Source organism: Eurypyga helias, unplaced genomic scaffold, assembly GCF_000690775.1.
Source record: "Eurypyga helias isolate BGI_N326 unplaced genomic scaffold, ASM69077v1 scaffold16096, whole genome shotgun sequence".
Classification (NCBI taxonomy): domain Eukaryota; kingdom Metazoa; phylum Chordata; class Aves; order Eurypygiformes; family Eurypygidae; genus Eurypyga; species Eurypyga helias.
Window position 1 is genome coordinate 5092 of NW_010258786.1, and position 15649 is coordinate 20740.

Here is a 15649-nt window from a genome sequence, read left to right on the forward strand (position 1 = left end):
CCCATTGCTCTGGACCCAGCCCAGGATACGGTTGGCGTGCTGCGCTGCCAGCACACACGGCCAGCTCGTGTTGAGTTTCTCGTTAGGCAGATGAGGACTGGTATCCCCATTTAACAGATGGGGATGTGGAAGCCCAGCTTACAGAAGTACTGAGCACCTGGCCCCTCTGGTTGTGGGGATTTCCACTTCTCTGATGCTGGTGTGTAGATCATTCCATCATACCCTGCTGCCTGCTCGGGCAGGGCTCGTCCGTGGCAGAAACCACCAAATGCCATCTCTTCCAGTCTGTGACCTCTGCGACACCCATGTAAATCCCAGTAACTCCTTGCAGAGGGGATGTGAGCGCTGTGTGCCTGTGTCACGGTTAGGATGAAGGTTGGCACCTAAGTACCGAGGTTGAGCCTACAAGGAAGCTGGGGGGGACTTTTTACAAGGGTCTGTAGTGACAGGACAAGGGGTAACGGGGTTAAATTGAAAGTGGGGAGGTTTAGATTAAATATCAGGAAGAAGTTCTTCACGGAGAGATTGGTGAAGCACTTGAACAGGTTGCCCAGAGAAGCTGTGGATGCCCCATCCCTGGAAGTGTCCAAGGCCAGGCTGGATGAGGCTTGGAGCAACCTGGTCTAGTGGAAGGTGTCCCTGCCCATGGCAGGGGGGTTGGAACTAGATCGTCTTTTAACGTTCCTTCCGACCCAAACCATTCTGTGATTCTGTGATTCTATGAAGTGTATGGCAGGAGAAGGCAGCAGAGAGTACCAAGACCATGTGGGAATTGCCGTTTGAGCTGGTCCGTGGTCTCTTAGTTTCTCATCTCTGGTGAAACCTTTCCAAAACACTGGGCATAATGGGACCAGGCAGCTGGTCCCAGAATCGGGCTGTGCTCCCAAACTGGTGTTTTAAAATTTGTCCCAAGCCCTCTGCAGGTGGTTTAGTTATAGGACCAGCTCAGGTAGGACCAGCCTGCAGGCAGCAGACTTTGGGATGAGGCTTATCCGCTGCATCTGAGCTGGGTGCAACCTTGGTGCAGCCTCTCCCAGCCCTGGAGGGTCAAGCTGAGCTGATCTCTGCCATCCTGGTGCTGTAGGAGCTGCGACACCAAGGTTAACCCCATGTAGGAAGGCGTCAAAATAAAATTCCAGGCTTCAGAATGACTTGGCGTCCCTCCAGGTACTTTTGCTCAACTCCCAAGAGAGAGGATTTCAGGAATTAATCACCTGCAGCTCTCGGAAACTGTTGCCCACTGCTGCACGATCACTGCTGTTATTTTCATGCTATTCACAATCACTTGTTTTTTAAAATACAATGTATTTATTAAAGACTTCCCCACAGCTGAGTTCCCCAGTCCTCTCTGCTTTGTTTGCCAGGAATTACTGCCTTTCTGGAAGGCTGTGTTAACCTCTGATGCCTGCATACTGTTCTGCAATCAAATATATCACATCATTGGTACAGCCTCGGTCCCAGACAGTTAATGCTGAGGCCAGACCGGTGGGAAAATCAGCTGTACTCTGTAGGAAATTTTCTCATTCAAACCCCTCCATCAGACTGTGACCAAAAAGCAAAAGAGCTAGGAAGAGCTCGGGTTTCCAATTACTCTTTTCAAAAGGGAGAGAAAAATTGGAACGGGATCGTTCTCCTCCTGCGCCGCGGTTCTTATTGTGCTGTAATGATACAGCCTGGCCATCATCCACTCCCTCCTTCTCGCCTTGCAGCTCCCTCCCCGAACAAACGACACTTGGATGCCGTTAATTGGAAGCAGCCAAAATAACTGAATCCCCCGGAGATGGGGGGTGAGGACGGAATCTCAACGAGACGCCCTGCCGATGAATGTGGCTTTCAGCTGCTCCTATGCCCCCGTGAAGGGAAAAGAATAGGGGCTCTGTGAAAGTGAAACAGCCAGTGCTGACCTTGGGTTTCTGGGTTGGTTTTTTTCCCCCTTTTTTTTTTTTTCTTCTTTCTCTCTCTTTTCTAACGTTAATTGCTCGTTGCATTGTCTATCACATGATCGCTGGAAATTGCCAAGTTGTTAATGTCACAAGTTCGGTTTAAAATAAGCGGTCTACCAGGTTCCTGATTTAGCACTGTTTATCCGAGTATCAGATGTGTTTCTTGTGATTTCGGGCTATTGTTTTGAAAATCTCTGACCCTCCCTCAGCCCATTAAAAACTGGCATTTTCCAGCTATGAAATCCTGCCTGGAAGTCTCTCTCCTGTCTCCTGCTGTCAGGGGGATATGCAGTGTCTAAGCTCTCCCTAGCTCTGCTCAAAGGCGATGCTTGCTGTGCCGCTGAGCTCTCAGGATGAGAGACCGTGGTAAAATCCTGGCGCTAGCACACACCGTACAAGCCGGAGCCAGCCTGTGCTTGGGACAGAAGCTGCCTGTCTCGCTCGTATCCTTGTCAGCATGCAAAGCAGGCAGGCCACGGATGGTGGAAGGGGTGATGTGCCCCTCGCATTGGCATGCATCCATATGCCCAGTCTTGATTGCCGCCTTCTGGTTGCCTTTGCTCTTTATGGGCAGGTTTTGGTGTAGCACTGCATCTCTGCAGGACATGAGCGCTCCGACCCTGCTCCTGTGCAACTCACCAGCCCGATCTATGCCGTGTCTGAGCTGGTTTTCAGTTCCTGATGTCCCAGGGTTCATGCTAGCATTAGTCTATGTTCTCCAGGAGGTGGGGAGCTTCAGCATGTCCTTTATCCTTGTGTCTTGCCACCATGATCCCCATTTCCAACATCAGTGCCTAAATTCCTTTTCAGAGGGTTTTCCAGCATCCTGCTGGGATGAATTGGGACAAAGATTCAGCACCAAATCCAGCTGTAGTGAGCCCAAATCCTTGAACCAAGCTTAGTTAAAGGGAAGCTGGGAGATGGTGCGTGGGGTTCCAAGCTCTCTTGTTTGGGTCTATCACAGCAGTGCTGGGAGAAGTGTAAAACACATTAACGGACAGGGCAGAGGAGCTTAGGGCACATAAAACACTTCAGAGTCTGTGCCCCCACCTCTGCACAGGGCAAAACCTGTGCGTAAGGCCTGGAGATCATCAGCTTGAGTCAGCAGATGTCTTGGTGCAGCAGTGAAGGAGATGTAGTCAGTGTGGGACAGGAGCTCTTGTCTGTGCATCTAGACCAGGAAATCACTGTCTTGGTATAGACACATCCATAAAGTCTCGCGGTCCTTCCCACCTCAGCATGCTTAGCCTTCAGCCAATTTCTGTCCAGATCATCCAAAGGAGGTACAAGGCAATAGAGGGTGAGTACTACAGCGCTGCGTAGCCAGGGATGGTCTCCTGGCTTGGGCTTTGCCTTATCCTGAGGCTGAGGTCTCGAGTGGGTTGGATGAATGAGCCTTTCTTTCTCCATCGGCTAGAAGGAGCCAGAGTATACTGGCTGTATGTTAGAACATGGGAGAGGCGACATCACCTCTTTTTCACACCATCCCCTCATAGGAGTGACCCAGAGTCAGAATTGGCCTTGCCTCCCTAAATGTTGGCATGTATCTCCACAGGGACACACAAGCTGCTGAAGGAACTGCATGTCCCATCACAGATCTGGACCCCGCAGACCCTTAGGAGAGAAACAAAGTCTTTGTGAATGTGTACAACATCAAAGCTGTCTTCAGGTTTATGCATCTGTGAAACTAACATACCATTTGCAGGGATCATTTTGCCTTCTGTGGCTAAGGCAACTCCATCAAATTCAGCAGTCAGATTCCCCTGTGGGCAAACAAGGGAGAAAAAAAACCCATCCCTGAGAGGTACTAAGGGAGAAAGCCTGGAAAGCACAGGGAGAGAGAGAATTGGCTGGAAAATGTAACTTAATTATGACAACTCCCATCTGCTGTAATACGGAAACAATGTGAAAATATTTTGTCTGCTATCAGAGGCTTTGGGTTGTAAGAGGAAGTGGGATTTGCAATCTGGTTCAGAGGCTCTGACTTTGCTCTTTGTGCTGTGTGACAGGTCCCAGCTCCCTGCTTGCACCCTCTCTCGGTGTTTAACACTGTCCAGTCCCCTGTCGCCAGCCTAGCATGGGTCTCCCATCATGTGCCCACGCCAACTATTCCTCTCTCACCTCTGGCAGCAGCTGGTGTCAGACACAACAGAAGAAAACTAAGCCATTTCCTGCACTCAGGCAAAAAATACTTATTTGCATTTACTTATTTTTGGCCACCTCCATCCGCTGGTTGGGTGCACAGAAGCGTAGGAGTCGGGCCTCACTCTCACAAACGTGTGTGTTGGCTGCACAAGGCAAACCACAGCCCTGCAGACTGACGGGGCTCCGTCATCATTGATTTCAGTTCAAGCAGGGGCATCTCCGTGATGAGTTCTCCTCTGTGTTGTGTGGCATAAGTACCTACGGTGGAAGGGAAACAGAGGGAATGGGGAATTAATTCAGTGCTGTTGTGGTAGTCTCCAGACATTAAGATCTTGCTGTGCCCTGAATCTGAATCTTTCCGGCCAGAGCTTAGCAACTCCGGAGGTTGCCAAGGAGCAGAGAAGGCAGAGGAGTGCCCAGCACTGCGGTTTGGCTGCTCTGAGCATCCAGGCACATCTCATCTGGCAGCCACTCAGCATGGCTTCGTGGATGCTCCCAAGGCTTTGATGCTACACCCAAACAGCAGCCAGCTCTAATGTGGAGCTTCCCATTTCTCCATCACCTCCCAGTTCTGCTGCTGCTTACACGTGGAGGGAGGAGAGCTGCGGATGTGGGACTGTGGACCTCTCCCCTTCTCCCTCTGCCCCAGTCACTGCAACACCCCCAGTTGTGTGGCAGGGAAGCAGGGCTTATTTGCAACCTCCGTGATTTGGTTGGGACCCTCTTCACTCAGGCACAGAAAGGCAGGTTATTCCTTAGATGAGTAATTAAACCCGAATTTTGTCCCTGAGCAGTTTGTTCTGGGGAAGGGGGTGAAAAATCCCTTCTGCAAGTCTTAGGGTGTTTTCTTGATGTCTAACTGCTTCTTGCAGTCCCTTACTGGCAGCTCCTGGCTACTCTTAAACATGGTCCAGGATGATTGCTTGAGGAAGTGGGGAAGAAAGACAGGCTTGTGACACTGCTGTGCCCATCTGACATAGGCTGAACTGCAGGGACAAGGCTGTGCCATCCTTCTCCATGCTGAATTTAGGTCTGCCGAGTCAAGAAAAGCACTTTTCCCCTAAAAGCAGGGCCAGCATCTCGATAGCACCGTGGCTCATCCCACCCAGGAATGATTCTCCCCAATGCATCACCATTAACATTTCTTCTTTCTCCCTTCCCTGCAGGGCAGAAGGACGCCTTTCCTCCAGGGCTCACAGCGGCTGCACGCAGCGAGATGACAGCCATCCTGGAGCGGATCAGCACGCTGTCCCTCAGCGGGCAGCATCTCAGCCGTCTCCCCAGGCTGCTGGAGGATGGCTTCCCTAAGATGCCTTGCACCGTCAAAGAGTGTGAGGTGCCGCAGCTCTTTCGTGAGCCGTACATCCACACCGGGTACCGTCCCACCAACCAGGACTGGCGGTACTACTTCCTTAGTCTCTTCCAGAAGCACAATGAGGTGGTCAATGTATGGACTCATCTCCTGGCAGCGCTGGCTGTGCTGCTGAGGTTCAAGACGTTTGTGGAGGCTGAGCAGTTACCCGTGGACGCGTGGTCCTTGCCTTTGCTCATCTTTGTCTTCTCCTCTGTCACCTACCTGACCTGCAGCCTCTTGGCACACCTACTGCAGTCCAAATCAGAGCTGTACCACTACACCTTCTACTTCATGGACTACGTCGGAGTCAGCATCTACCAATACGGTAGTGCCCTGGCTCACTTCTACTACAGCTCTGACCAGGCCTGGTACGACAAGTTCTGGCTTTTCTTCCTGCCGGCAGCTGCGTTCTGTGGTTGGCTGTCTTGTGCTGGATGCTGCTACGCGAAATATCGGTACCGACGGCCTTACCCCATCATGAGGAAGATGTGCCAGGTGATCCCAGCGGGGCTGGCATTTATCTTGGATATCAGTCCTGTCGCTCACCGGGTGGTTGTGTGTCACCTGGGGGGCTGTGAGGAAGATGCTGCTTGGTACCACACATACCAGATACTGTTTTTCCTTATCAGTGCTTATTTCTTCTCCTGCCCGGTCCCTGAGAAGTACTTCCCTGGCTCCTGTGATATTATTGGCCATGCCCACCAGATTTTCCACACCTTCCTGGCCGTCTGCACCCTGTCACAGCTGGAAGCTATTTTATTGGATTACAAGAACAGGCAGGAGATTTTCCTGAAGAGACATGGGCCTTTTTCCATTTATCTCTCCTGCATCTCTTTTTTTGGCCTGGTGGCTTGTAGTGCCATCACAGCTTACATCCTGCGATGCAGGATCAAGACCAGCCTGGCTAAAAAGGACTCCTGAGAGTCACAAATGCGATGGGCATCACCAGGGTGGTGAAAAATCAAGAAAAGGGGCATAACATATTAGAGACATAACTGGTTTATTTGCCTAACACGCTGTGACTAACCCGGACCCCGGACTCGGGTGGAGGGCTGGAGACATCATGCTGGATTCATTTTCACAGCAGGAACTGCCTTTTGCCATCTGAAGGGACATGGGGTGTTTTAAGCCAGAATAAGTCATTTAACCAAGGATGCTGGAATAGGCAGAGGTTTCTTGTCTGTTCTGGTAAACCTGTGGGTGATATCTTGCTGAATGTCAGGGAGGGCATCCTGAAGGCTGTGAGACTGTAGAAGGGTCTGCCAGGGCTCACAACGCAGTGCAGAACACACCGTGAGCCCCACAAATGGACGTGATGACCTCTCTGGGTTTTGCCATCTCTGCTATTTGTGGGAGACCTGTTACTATCAAAGGCAGGAGCAAGGTTTCAAGGTTTCATTTCTGGGGTTCAGCTGCAAGGGTACGTGTGGCACAGTGGATGGTATAATCCTTTTCCTGCTCCAGCCAGGCTAAGCCAGGTTCTCTCTGGGGTCCCCTTGTCACGTATCTGGATGCCAGATTGTTGAGGTGGCTTTGGCCAAGCATGTTTGGAGACTTAAACCCAAGGAGTCAGGCTGTCCCAAGGATTACTGACAGGAGATGCGGTCTTTCTCAGCAGTTTGAATTTGACCTAAGGTAGTGCTGATGGTTGTTTGGTAGCCTAAAAGACAGGTCTTCAAAGGCTCCTCACTTCCATTTTAACTACTTTTGAGGAGCAGGGTCAGGTTGGAGATGGGTTTGAGCCTCCCTCGGTAGCAGTGGCAGAGGTTGAGCACCCAAGAGGCCATCACCATTGTGCTGGATTCAGCCAGGAAAGGGTTAAATCTCTTTACTGTGGCTGCTAGGAAGCTGTGTTCCTGGATGCAGGGAGCAGCACTGATAAGTTCTTAGCTGGCACTGAGGAATGCCTGTACCAGTTTCAAGGTCTTTTCTCCGCTTCTGATACTGCAGCTGCAGTTAAACCACGACAAGCATTCAGGTCTCTGGCCCTGGGAGAGGAGATGCTTTTGAGGCTGGGTGCATCACCTTGGCTGCTCGTGTGATGGGATCATTCCCACGCAGACTGACTCTGTATCACCTCTCTAGGGAGTCTGACTGACCTCCAGCGCTCTCCATGCAGACTTGGGTGTGACCGGTCTGGTAGGGGAAAGGCTTAGGGTCCTGGGCCTGCAAATACTGTGGTCATGGCCAAAAGGGGATGAAAGTGAAGTAGTCTTTATTCCCTTCTTAATGGTGCTTTTCAGGACACCAAGCAGGCCTTGGTGGGCTGCGTGGGAAAGCTGACCTTGAAGCTGCAGGGTTGCTTTTCTCTGTCCAAACAGGGTTTTAAATCAGGCACGTTTTTATCAGCAGCAGGTGAAGGTAGAACAGCAAAAGGCAGGAGCAGGGTGACAGCATTAAGGTCCTGTACAGCCTTGGGATGGGTTTGTCCTTGAGGTGATTCTTGTATGAAGTAGCAAAGATCGTGGTGAGGGACACTTAAGGTCCATGGGTCAGTCCTGTGTCCCCCACTGGATGAGTATCCTCTTGGGGAATACCAGATATGGAGCCACACTGTTGCACTGAAGTTGGCAGCACTTGCAGGGCAGGATGATCCGAGCCATTGCAGAGATTCAGTCCCATGGAGCATTGACACCTGTTTGATCCACTGCTTGCTTTCCATAGTAAACCCGGGCATGGCTCCTCCCAGCTCTACACTCTGCAAGCCATGCAACCTCAAATGCCTTGACATCTGGGACATTCCTAGGAGGTATAAATCTTTGCTGAAAGCAAGGAAGGCATGGGATCTATTCCAGCTGCAGATTTGTCTCATTGAATCCAAGGGCAGGCAAACGAATCGTGATTGTTGGTTCTGAGCAGGCAGAGGTTAGGGTTGGGGATGTGATTTGTCATGACAAGCACTGATTTCTGCACTCGGTGTGGTTTTTAACTATTGAGATGTGTGTGTGTTTGTGTATGCGTGTGCACGCATGGTTATTATACAGAAAGGCTTCGCCTTTGGCTTTTATATCTGCAGAGCCTCCTAGTTGGGCCACGATTAGCCTGGAGGGAGCAGTGCTGTTCTGCTGGAGAAACAAGGTGGGTCAGACACCAGTGTCTCTGACAACAGATCTGTTAATAGGTGCTTTGCTGTGTTTTGGGTTTTGTGGGTTTCAACAAAGTTGAAACTCATGGCCCTGTTGACAAATTGAATATAAGGAGGGAAGTTTTGAGTACAGGAGAAGAAATCATAGGAAAGCCGTAGGAGGTCATCTAGTCCACCCTTTCTCATCACTCTAGGACTCCTGGTTTACATCCAGTCCAGCTTAATAATGAATGACTTCATTTCCTACGGTTTATTTTGATGGTACAGCCATATTGACCTCACAGTAGATTTGCCTCAGGGGGATGACAAATGGGGATGGTCCCAATGACACCTCATCATTCCCGTTGTCATCTGACCACAGAGTGAGCCAGTGCCAGGAGGTGGACCAGTGGAAAACCAATCCTTACTGAAAAAATGTCAGTAATTTTCTGCTGGTTTTAACTTTCAGTCATCTCACTTGGGCAACACTTCTGCCTGCAGGGAAGGGCCAGAGCAGAGGCCAGCAGAAGACTCCTTGCAACAGCAGCTGGTTGCTCAACTAGCTTAGCTGCACTGATGGCCCGCTCCCTCCATGGTCTGTGCAGCTTTGCTTGTGGGTCTCCTCCCAGTTTGGGGAAAGACATCCAGTGGGGGCAGTGCTTTTTCTCACAGCCTAATTTGCCTTGCTTTTGTGGTAGTTAAAGCAGAATGAGCCACTGATGGTGGATCTGCCTGGATGGTATCAGTGGGCTCCTGTGGAGGAAGGGGAGTAAACCAGGCTGGTCCAGAGCTCCTTTCTGGGCTAAAACTGAGAGGTAATGGGCATTGCTGCTAACAGCAAACCCTGCTCTGCTGCTGCCTAGTTATACTGGTACCAAAGGAAGGGATCGCCCGAGCGTTTCCTTCTTTAAGGCTTTGAAAATAGATGATATGTCCTGCCCTTGTCAAAGGAGGATGAGTACAGTAATGCCATCTAGTTCGAGGACAGGGAGAGGAGGTGATCACATGGCTCTTCGAGGTATTTGTGGTCATATGTCTTCTCCCTGCTCCATCATAGTGAAACAACTCCTTCTGGAGCAATTGTGCAACAGTGGTGGTGGTTTTACACATCGCTCAGATGAAGCCACTCACGTCCCCGTGTGCCGCTGTGCTCAGAGCTGGAGCTGACCTCCTGGTTACTGCTGTGAGCTGTTGGAGCAGGGAATCGCCATACAGATCGTTGCTGCTGTAAGGATGCACCCTTGTGTCACAAGGGGCTCACCAACACTGGAGCTTCCTTCATCCCTGCCTCCGTCCTCCTCCTCTTCCTCCAACCAGCTTATTTCTTTCCCTCATTCCCGGACTTTATCCCTGTGCCTTACACATCTGGCTGTGTCCCTGGGCAGCCTCCACGCACTCTGCTGCACCTCAGCCGGGCTGGGACTGGAAGGTGGCTGCCGATGCCCTCCGGAAAGCCCTGCCGTTGATCTAGGGGAGACCAGAACTGGGTCCAGAGAGAGCAAAAGTGCCGCTGTGATAAACGCTCAGCTTGTCTGAGAGCTTCTCAGGGCCTTCTCCTTGGGCTTGGAGCACGCCTCCTTCCATCCTGGTGCTCCTCTAAGGAGGCACGGCCGGGAAGGGTGTACCAGTCCTAGAGTTTGGTGAAGAGCTGACCACCAAAGGTTGAGCACATCCGAGATCCTGAAGGGACTGAGGTCCTGACCCTCACCCCCAGGAATGTCTGGTGCTGAGATGGTACTTTTTGCAGATCTTACAACCTGGATCTGTACAGGACAACTCCTGAGAATTCATCCCAATGTGCCTTACGCTGCTCCTTTTGGGGATTCACCAGGAAGGAACCTGAGGCTCAGACGCAGCCTCTTTGTCCCTGGTTACTCTTGACAGCTGATACCCACTGACAGGATTTGCTTGGTGTACGGAGCAGAAGGGGAGGATGGAGAGAGATGCCTTAAACTTGTATTTATGCCTAATGATTTGTGTAACAAGGCAAGGACGGGTTCCTCATGTGCCTTGCAATTCACATCTTTTACTGACAAGATTATTTTTAAGCACTGTTTGTTACTAAACACAGGAGAGTTTGTATTTTTTCCCTGGGAAACAGGGAAGGGTATGAGCGTTACATATTAACCATCCCCTTCCCAACTCCCATCTGCTGACTTTGTATTGTTGAAAACATTGATAATATTTTAAGCTTTGTACTGTACTGATCATTATTTAAAAACCTTAATGAAAAAAAATACTCTAAAAGCAAAACGCTTGGTGTGGTATGAAATTCCCAAATGCACAACTACAGAAGGTTATGAGTCATTAGGAAGAAAAGGGGGTAATAATTATAGAGTGGATGTATTAGAGTGGATATTAATTACAGCAGTAATGTACAGCAGGGTGTGGTTTTATCTGTGCATCTCAAAGCACTCTCTAGGTTTCACAGCAACTGTGGTTTCCGTTCCCTTTTCACAAGGGAGGTGCAAAACGGCTGCCCTGACCCTGATTAGATTGATTTAAGTTCATCATCCACAAAAGTATTTGGGTGTCCAGTTTTCCTTCATTCTAGTGATTTGCTGGCCTGGCATCAAATCACTGCAGCTTCAGTGGCCAAGCTGTGAATACAAGTGCCTGTTCAAGCAAAACTTTTCAATGCATGCTTGAAATTAAGCCAGAGACACAACCATTGATGGACAGAAGGATGGCTATCAGTCAGTTAGACATGAGCCTACATGAAATAAGGCTACAGCTTCTCTTCTTCTTGCTGATAGCTGTGCAGAATCACAGAATGGTTGAGTTTGGAAATCTGGCCCAACCCCTCTGCTCAAGCAGGGCCACTGAAAGCCAATTGCCCAGGATCACATCAAGATGGCTTTTGGATATGTCCAAGGATAGAGACTCCACAACCTCTCTGGGCAGCCTGTCCAAAAAGTGTTTCCTGCTGTTCAGAGGAACCTGTTTTAGTCTGTGCCTGTGGCTTCTGGTCCTGGCACTGTGAACCACTGAAAATAGCCTGGCTCCGTCCTCTTCGCACCTTCCCTTCAGGTATTTATACACATTAATAAGATCCCCCCCCAATGCTTTTCTTCTTCAGGCTGAACAGTCCCAGCTCTCTCAGCATTTCCGTACTGGAGAGATGCTCCAGTCCCTTCATCATCTTGGGAGCACTTCGCTGGACACTCTCCAGAATGTCTGTTTGGGACTGGGGAGACCAGAACTGGACACAGCACTGCAGAGGTGGCCTCACCAGGGCTGAGTAGAGGATGGGCAATACTTTGTGTAGTGCAGCTGAGGATGCATTCCCCAGGATGTCCAGGTTTTCTGCAAAGCTTCTTTCTAGTCAGTCGCCCATATTGGTCTTCTCTTACCACAAGCTCTCAGTTGGCTCATCATCCAGGCAAGCTCCATGCACTCGGGCTGGTTTCACATAAAGCGCAACTCCCGATCCTCATGTTCCCAACCTGCCCTTCCTAAAGAGCCTGTGTCCCTCCGTTGCAACACTTGCATCCTGGGAGCCATCCCACCATGTCTTCCTGATCCCAGCAAGATCGTAGCCCTGCAGCTGCACACAGATCTCTGACATCGTGCACAGTCCCCATGCTGCCTGCATTAGTCCACAGGCACTTCAGAGTTACACCCCAGCACCCTGAATTCCCAGAAAGGGTTTTCGGGATTTCTCCATAATGGTGCCTTGTAGGCACTTCCTTCCTACATCTGAATGCTGGAGGTGACCCTGCTTAGGCCCTGTTTTGTTGATTTTGTGATCTCTTTCTGTTACATCACTCCAGGCCCTCTGCTTATCAACCCTACCCATCACTCCCTCCCGGAGCTGCTGGTACCTCTCTCTCTCCATCACCCCTAGTTTAAACCCTCTTTACCAGGAGGATCATGTGTGGTTGTCCACATACCTCGTCCCCCGAGATATACAGTAGGCATTTTAGTCCACTAAAAAACTCTGCGCTTTTCCCTTCCGTTACCACCACACTAATAATTTTAATTATGATTTTTTAATAAGCAGCCCAAGGCTTCCAAACTGCTGTGTGTTTACCCACCAGAGGGCGAGATGTCTTCATCTGTGAGCGCAGAGGCCTCCAGTGCCACGACAGCAGAGCCTTCAGCGCTAGCTCTCCAGAGAAAGGGAAAAAAACACTTCCATGCAGGCAGGCACGCAGCCAGCTCTGCAAAAAGATGATTTCTGAGCGAGGGATGTGCTTTGCTGACCTCTCGTCCTCTCTGTAAGTGGCAAGGATTTCACCAGACGAGTTAAGCCAAAGTTTTATGTTTCCATGTAGTCCAAATGGAAAAGGAAAGGGAGAAAATACCAAAACAGAAAACAAGGGATGTTAACTTTTTAAACTAGAAGCAAAAATAGAGACTTGTGGCATGCTGAGAAGAAATTCCTTGGTGATGCGGTTTTAGGGAATTATTTACTACATGCCCTTCATTATTGGATATTACACACACATCCTTGACATCTGAAAAGCCAGGGATGGTTATTAGCAGAAGAGGGAACTGGCTTATCCAAAGCACATGCAGCCAAATACAAAAAGTTAAAGAGCTTCAAAGTCAGAGGAACAAGGCATTTTTTTCTGGTAATTTTGTGTCTCGCCAGCCACAGGGGAAAGAATGTGAAGGGAAGGTAAGGATTATTATTTCAAGCACCAGATAACGGCAGCAGCGAGTTGCCTCAGAAGAGATTTTTACCCAAGGGCAATCTTTATCTGGTCTTATCCTTGCAGCTCTCTGATAACATGGGCTAAGAGGCAGAGCATTAGCAAACAGCTCTGTGTTTTCCTTCTTTGTTCTGTTAAGCAGCTGTTGAAGATGGTCTCAGGGACTAGATTAGGAAAAGAATACTGCCTACTGCTCCTGTTGACTTGAGAGGAAGAAGTGAAGCCTTAGCAGCCCTGGAAAAATAAATGAATGTGCCCAAAGTTTAAGGCATTAAGCTACCTGCTGTGTCAGAGACTCTGCAGCTGTTCCCAGCGATGGCTTATCCATTTTCCTGTAGTTCTTTGCTTTGTCCTGGCTGAAGGTAAGACCAACTCTCCACTAAAGCAGTTCTCTTGCTATGAAGAGAACTACTCATTCCCCAGCAGTATCCTTTCTAACACACCTTATCAAATATTTGGCCCTTCAGGGCCAATATAGAGGGTGAAAGGATGAAAAAAGCCCTGGTTTGTATCTCTTCATCAGGGTCTCTGTTGGTGAGCTGGACAGATGTTGGGTATGATGCCAAAACTGTGCAGAAAGTGGTGAGGGAGAATAGTCTGATTTATGAATCCCTGAATATTTCACTTGTGGATACTTGGGTGGCAAATTTCAGCCTCCTGCCAACAAGCCTGTGCTTCTGAGTGGTTTTTAAGAGACCCATTGGAAATAGTCCTTGGATCCCCCAGACTACAGATGGGGTGTACTGAAACTCCATCCATTCTCCTTGCATGGGGATTCACCAGCTGGACTTTTTTAGTGCTGCGTATTACAGTAGCAGCTATCGACATGCCCCATCCCTGGAAGTGTCCAAGGCCAGGCTGGATGAGGCTTGGAACAACCTGGTCTAGTGGAAGGTGTCCCTGCCCATGGCAGGGGGGCTGGAACTAGATGGTCTTTAAGGTCCCTTCCAACCCAAACCATTCTATGATTCATTGACATAATAGCACACTTTCCTCTAAAATACATAAGCTTTAAACAGATATAAAGGAAGTCTTGATAACAACTTCATTTTCCCTTTCATGAATAGGGTAGGGATGTAGGAGGCTAAAGAGGCTTATCTTAAGCTTGTGGACTTGTCTGTACAGAAGTTGATGCCAAAGATGATGCTGACTGAAGGTGTTTTGAGTTCCACTTATTCCCCATTTCTCCACTATCCTGCTTTATGGTCACTATTCTTAAGAAAGTCCTTCTGCTATGGCACTCTCTTCTTCATTCCCATCTTCCTTAAAACACCTAGGGGGAATATACTGGGACCACAGTCTTCCAATCCTCTCCCTGCTCATATCCAATGTGTAAGATCCTACTTTGTTACCCTGAATAAATCTCCTCAAGCAAAGCACAGGAAAGCAGCACTCCTGTCCCATCACAAGCTGTGCACAGGACATTGCCACACAGCCGTGTTGAAAAGTTGCTGTCACTCTCCTAGAGCAAGACCCACGGCCACGAATGCAAGTTTCCTTCTCTGAGGAAGGCCCTAGCCCTTGCTAACTTCAGGAAGCCTGCTAAACTGTGCTTGGATATCTCAACAGGAGAAATCAGAGCACGCAGTTCAGGCCCAGCACCTGCATCTGAGTCAGCAGTCACATTAGCAGCTTGCTGCCTTTCAGATCCAGCTCTTTCAGCCCTGCTTGGCCTTCAGTCTGTTATTTTCCTTTCTAAGCTCATCAGACTTTTATCTCCCACCGGCTGTCTTTCTTCTCTCTCCCACAGCATGCTTAGACAGACAGTCTGGCTGCATTTCTCTCTGCTTGACTTCTGCTTACAAAACTCAGATCGCGCTGCCTGCCCTTGAACCGCAGCCTGGCCGGTCTTGCGTACGGGACTAAGGAAAAGACACAAAACCCTCTTTTTTCTGTAGTGATTGACTTGTCTCTCTTGTATCTTTTACGTTTGGGAGTGGCTTTGGTACAAATGCCTTTTCCTAGATGGCCTCCTGCTTCTTTTTTGTGCTTCCTTCAGGCAGACAGAAATTGTGTCTGTAAGAGAGGAAATGTATCAGTGCTACATATTACAAAACACACTGCGTGACAGCTAATATACATACTATACACATAATAAACCAGCACAACCACTTCTCCCATTAAAATGTTTCAAGCACTCCAGATATGGATTTGGCCCTCCATGGCTACTCCTGCCTGGGCACAGCACAGCACAAGGACAACTTCCAAGAGGTGGGAGGGATGCCACCACCCGTTTCTGAGGCCAAGGGATGTTAATAGCACGGACACAGCCCAGCTGTGCCGAGGGGGTGAGCGCCTGGCAGAGACAATTCTGAGTTTACCCTCCGGGATGCCAAGGCTGCCAGGGGGAGGAGCAACATGGCTGCGGCCTGGGTTGGAGTAGGCCGAAGCGCGCTCAAATCCCTAAGAAAACAGGATTAATGCTTTCCACAGCTCTCGGGACTGCTGCTTTTCCACACTGCGGGGACGGCGGCGCCGTGGAACC

The 15649-nt window shown here is 49.6% G+C and overlaps 1 protein-coding gene across 1 annotated transcript; it reads left to right on the forward strand.

The window, feature by feature from the left end:
* The first annotated feature begins 5304 nt into the window (after window positions 1–5304).
* PAQR8 (progestin and adipoQ receptor family member VIII) lies at window positions 5305–7007 on the forward strand. Its single transcript, XM_010154492.1, has one exon. The coding sequence runs from the start codon at window positions 5305–5307 to the stop codon at window positions 6361–6363; it is 1059 nt and encodes a 352-aa protein (XP_010152794.1). The 3' UTR covers window positions 6364–7007.
* The last annotated feature ends 8642 nt before the right edge of the window (window positions 7008–15649 follow it).

What these genes read in the sequence shown, in the direction of transcription:
- PAQR8 (XM_010154492.1), top strand. Translation starts at nt 5,305, where the DNA reads ATGACAGCCATCCTGGAGCGGATCAGCACGCTGTCCCTCAGCGGGCAG.